General features: G+C 60.4%; 1 protein-coding gene across 1 annotated transcript; it reads left to right on the plus strand.

Annotated features, from left to right (window-relative positions):
• TMEM88B (transmembrane protein 88B) lies at positions 1–3368 on the plus strand. Its single transcript, XM_002924376.4, has 2 exons — positions 1–508; positions 1438–3368. The coding sequence occupies exons 1-2, from the start codon at positions 233–235 to the stop codon at positions 1696–1698; spliced, it is 537 nt and encodes a 178-aa protein (XP_002924422.1). The 5' UTR covers positions 1–232; the 3' UTR covers positions 1699–3368.
• Positions 3369–4121: the final 753 nt, after the last annotated feature.

The following is a 4121-nucleotide window of genomic DNA, read 5'->3' on the forward strand; positions in this document are numbered from 1 at the left end:
CGGAGCTGCAGTCGCCTGGCAGAGAGAGGCCCAGCCTGGCAGCAGGGGAAACTGAGGCAGTGGTGTGGCCCTGGAGACTGATGGTCGGAGCTGGACCTACCTGGGCCAGGGTGCTGTCCTCCATAGGGGTCTACAGAGATTGCTGGGGTCTGGGTGGGAGTCTGACCTGGGGACCTAGGTCCTGCCGTCTGCCTGCCTCTGGGAACGCACCAGGCCTGTTGCCCGCAAGAGCATGAGTGAACAGGAGAAGGAGACGGAGGAGGATGAGGGAGGGGGCACTTCCGACACGGCACCCATGCTGCCAGGAAGATTTCCTGACTGCCAGGCCTCAGCCCTGACGTCCCCAGAGTGGGTAGGCCTGGCTGTCCAAGGCCTTGGGACCCTGCTGCTGCCTGGCCAGGCCCTGGCGGGACTCCTGCTGCACCTGCTGCTGCCTGCAACCGTGTTCCTGCTGGTGCTGCTGCCAGCAGCTGCCATCGTGTACCTGGGATTCCTGTGCCATTCAAGGGTGAGCTAAGCCCTCCAGGGGCAGGGTGGAGGCTGGCTGGGGTCCTAGGGAGTGTGGGGTCCTGCAGAAGTGCAGGGCCTTGGGGCTGTAGGTGAATCTTGCCCTTTCAGCATGGCCCCCTTATCCCCAGAGACATATGTGCCCCTCCCTGGAAGGCCCCTTCTTCTGCCAAGCACACCCCCTCCCCCGCAGCCACAGCAGAAGAAGGGCTTTTGTTTGTCACTGGAGCGGAGAGCTCCCTCCCCTTGCGAGGCCCCCTAGCCCTGTACCAAGGGCCACCAGGGCCTGGACAGCTGGGCATGGTGGGAAGGGAAGGGGGGTTCCAGGAAGAGAAGGTGAAGCTATTGCCAAAGTTCTCCAGTGCACCACGCCTACCCGTCCCCACAGCTACTCGGAGAGCCCCCTGCGCCGGGCTGGATTGCCCCGTGTGGAATGGGCTGTGGCTTGGTCTCAGAAGAGGGCCCGTAGGTAGACGTGCCCTGGGTCCTCCTTCCGTAGGCTTGAGGCGGGGGCGGGGGACTGAAGGCGGGGCGGAAGAAGAGAAGGCGGCGCCGTCTGGTGAGAGGCGCGGGCGGGAGCCCGAGGTCAGATGCCAACCTAGGGAAGGGCCCCGGGAGAGCAGAGACCGGAGGAAAGCCGGGACGGGACAATCGGAAAACAAGTTTCTGAGGCTCCCCTCAAGGGACTCCCACTCGGGCCAGTTGCCGCTTGGGCCCCGGATCTCCCATTCTCGACTCAAAAAAGCGCGGCCACGGCCAGCCGCAGCCACCAACCCGCGCCCAGGCCCCACCCCTCAGGTTCGCACTGACCACGCGCCGCGCCCGGTCCGCTAGTCCCTCCCCTGGTCATCTCTCAGGCCCCGCCCCCCGGCCTCTGCGGGACCACCTGCTCCCAGGCCGCGCCCCGCGCGACCGCTCGCCTCCCCGCAGGTTCACCCGACGCCCCGCCCCGCGTGCCGCGCGCTGCTCTCGGACCGAGGCTCCGCGGCGCTCATCGTCCTCGGGTTCCTCTCGCTGCCTCCGCTGCTCGTGCTTGCCTCGGCCGCCCGCACCCGCCTAGCCAGGCGCCTCCGCACGCTGCTACCGCCCCCAACTTGGACCCCGGGACCCCGCCGCCACCCGGGGCGCAGCGACCGCGGGCGAGTGGGACGCCGCCCCGACGGGGAGGAGCAGCTCTGCGCCTGGGTGTGAGCCCCAGAGGCCTCGCCAAAGGACAAGACTTCCAGATCCGGGAAGGCCCCCGAGCTCCTCCCGCGCCGCACGGGAGAGCCTCCGGCCTGCGAGCTCGGGCCCGGCGTCCCGGTTCCGTCCTCGCCAATCGCGGGCCGACCTCGGGGCTTCGTACGCAGTGTTCCGAGTGGCCGCGAGGTGGCGCCAGACTCCCCCGAACCGCGGTCCCCGCCTCTCCAAGGTCTCCCCCCGCCGCAGTCCTCTCCGAGGCGGGGGCGCTGGGGAACCCCCAGGGAGGAGGGAGATGCGTCTCGTAGAAGGGGCGCCTGGCCAGGCCCAGGGAAAGGTGGGCCTCTTGGCTTCTGTGCCGCACGGGGGGCAGCCCTGCGGGCCCCCGGAGGGTTCCAGAAGTGGCGAGACTTGCCCGGGAAGCACCTGGTTGCAGAAGGTCAGCAGTGGCCAACAGCCCCAGGCCTTGCAGGGCTCAGCGGGGGGCGGGGGGGGGCGAGCATCGAGACAGGTTCTCTGGGTAAGTTGAAGCTCTTTCCCCGTGTTTGGCTTGGAGCATGTTTCCAGTGGTGGACACGCTCTCATTCACCCGTTTGGTATATACTGTGTGTCCCGTCCCTGCAGACCCCTACCCTTCATCAGTTCTGGAGAATTCTCAGCCGTTGCCCCGTTGCCCCGTGTCTCCAAGTTGGCCTCCCCTGAGGGAGCATCTCTTCCGCTTTCCTCCCAGCCTCCGCTCACCTCTCTGTTGTGTTTCCTGCTCCCCCCGCTCTCTGGCCGCATTCTGGGCAATTTATTCATCTTCTTCCAGTTTCGCTAATTCTTTGGTTCTGTCTAATATGCCAGTAAACGCATTCATTTAATTTTAAGTTATTTTATTATCATATCTAGAAGTTATACTTGTTTCTTACTCAGATCTCCACGCATGTGCAATTTTTGGATTCCAGTTTTGCTTCAGTTTCTTGAGCATTTCACATATAGTTATTTTATATTCTGTACCTAACAATTCCAATTTCTTACTCTTTGGGGGGTCCAAATCAGAAACTTGATGTCTCCGCTGATTCTAATAGTATATTGTTTCCTTGAATGGATGCTCATTCTCCACTGTCAGCCCGTACCTGTGGAGACCCTGAGGACACATCCCGCCAGGAAGGAGTCCCTCTTCTGTGCGGCCTTTCCTAATCGCGGGTGCGCCTCTCCATCCCTGTGTCGAGGGGCCTTGCTGCTATCCCACCTGTTTCCTTTCATCTTCCTGGGTTCCTGCTCATTTCTGCTCATTACCCTTCTATTTGTTTATTTATTTATTAGTGTTTTTAATTTGGGGGGAGCCTTGAAGATATTTACTTCCTTGTAAGCCCAGCAGTGTATTAAAATTGTGTTTCTTGGGGCACCCAGGTGGCTCAGTCCATTAGACGTCTGTCTTTGGCTCAGGTAATGATCCCAGGGTCCTGAGATCGAGCCCCACATCGGGCTCCCTGCTCAGTGGGGAATCTGCTTCTCCCTCTCCCTCTGCTGCTCCCCCTGCTTGTGCTCTCTCGCTCTCTGTCAAATTAATAAAATCTAAAAAATAAAAGTAAAGTGTGTTTCTTGGGACGCCCAACTGGCTCAAGTCGGAAGAGCATGTGACTCCTGATCTCAGGGTTGTGAGTTCAAGCCCCACATTAGGTGTGCAGATTATTTTAAAAAAATTTTTTTATAAAGGTATTTGCTTCTATTTAGCTCTTTAAAAGACTGTATTTATTTGAGAGAGAGGGAGTGAGGGAGAAAGAGCACAAACGGGGTGGAGAAGCAGGCTCCCCCTGAGCAGGGAGCCCGACATGGGCCCATCCCAGGACTTGAGCCAAAGGCAGACACTTAACCGACTGACCCACCCAGGCGCCCCCAGATTACTTTAAAAAAAAAAAACAAAAATGTGTTTCTTGTAATTTGTCCAGAATCTAGGGGTAACAAAAGGCCTCTTAAAGGATCTAGCACCCCATGTTGCCAGCAGGGCTCTGTGTGTGACCCCAGGGTCAGACTCAGATGCGCCCAAAGATCAGGGCACAGGGTTCAGGCTCATTCCGTGGCCTTGAGCAGAGCCCGGTGTGCGGCTGGCTCAGATCCCACAGGAGTTCTTGGGGTTTTCCAGTTGTCTGCGCCCAGTCAGACAGGAGCCTGGCCAGCTGCCCAGGGTCCAAGGATAGCTTCCCCTGGTCTGAAGCCGCCTTCCTTCCCCTCCTGCCCAAGGTTGGGCAGGCTCTGGCCGGGCTGCGAAGACAAGGACTCTCCTGAGGATGTGCCTGGCCCCAGAGTCATCAAAACAACAGCTGGGCCTGCTGGGGGGGCCTTGGTGGGGAGCTCAGCTGCCTGCCGGAGCCTCCAGGGTTTCGAAGGTGTGTCCCAGCTCCCCGGGCCTGCCCTCTAGCTGACCCCAGGGACGACCTGCCTTAGCCCCT

This window comes from Ailuropoda melanoleuca, chromosome 11 (genome assembly GCF_002007445.2).
Source record: "Ailuropoda melanoleuca isolate Jingjing chromosome 11, ASM200744v2, whole genome shotgun sequence".
Lineage (NCBI taxonomy): Eukaryota > Metazoa > Chordata > Mammalia > Carnivora > Ursidae > Ailuropoda > Ailuropoda melanoleuca.

Excerpts from the sequence above, each read along its gene's own strand:
- TMEM88B (XM_002924376.4), top strand. The coding sequence starts at position 233 with ATGAGTGAACAGGAGAAGGAGACGGAGGAGGATGAGGGAGGGGGCACT. Across the intron at positions 509-1,437 it reads GATTCCTGTGCCATTCAAGG|GTTCACCCGACGCCCCGCCC; the intron begins GTGAGCTAAGCC and ends GCCTCCCCGCAG.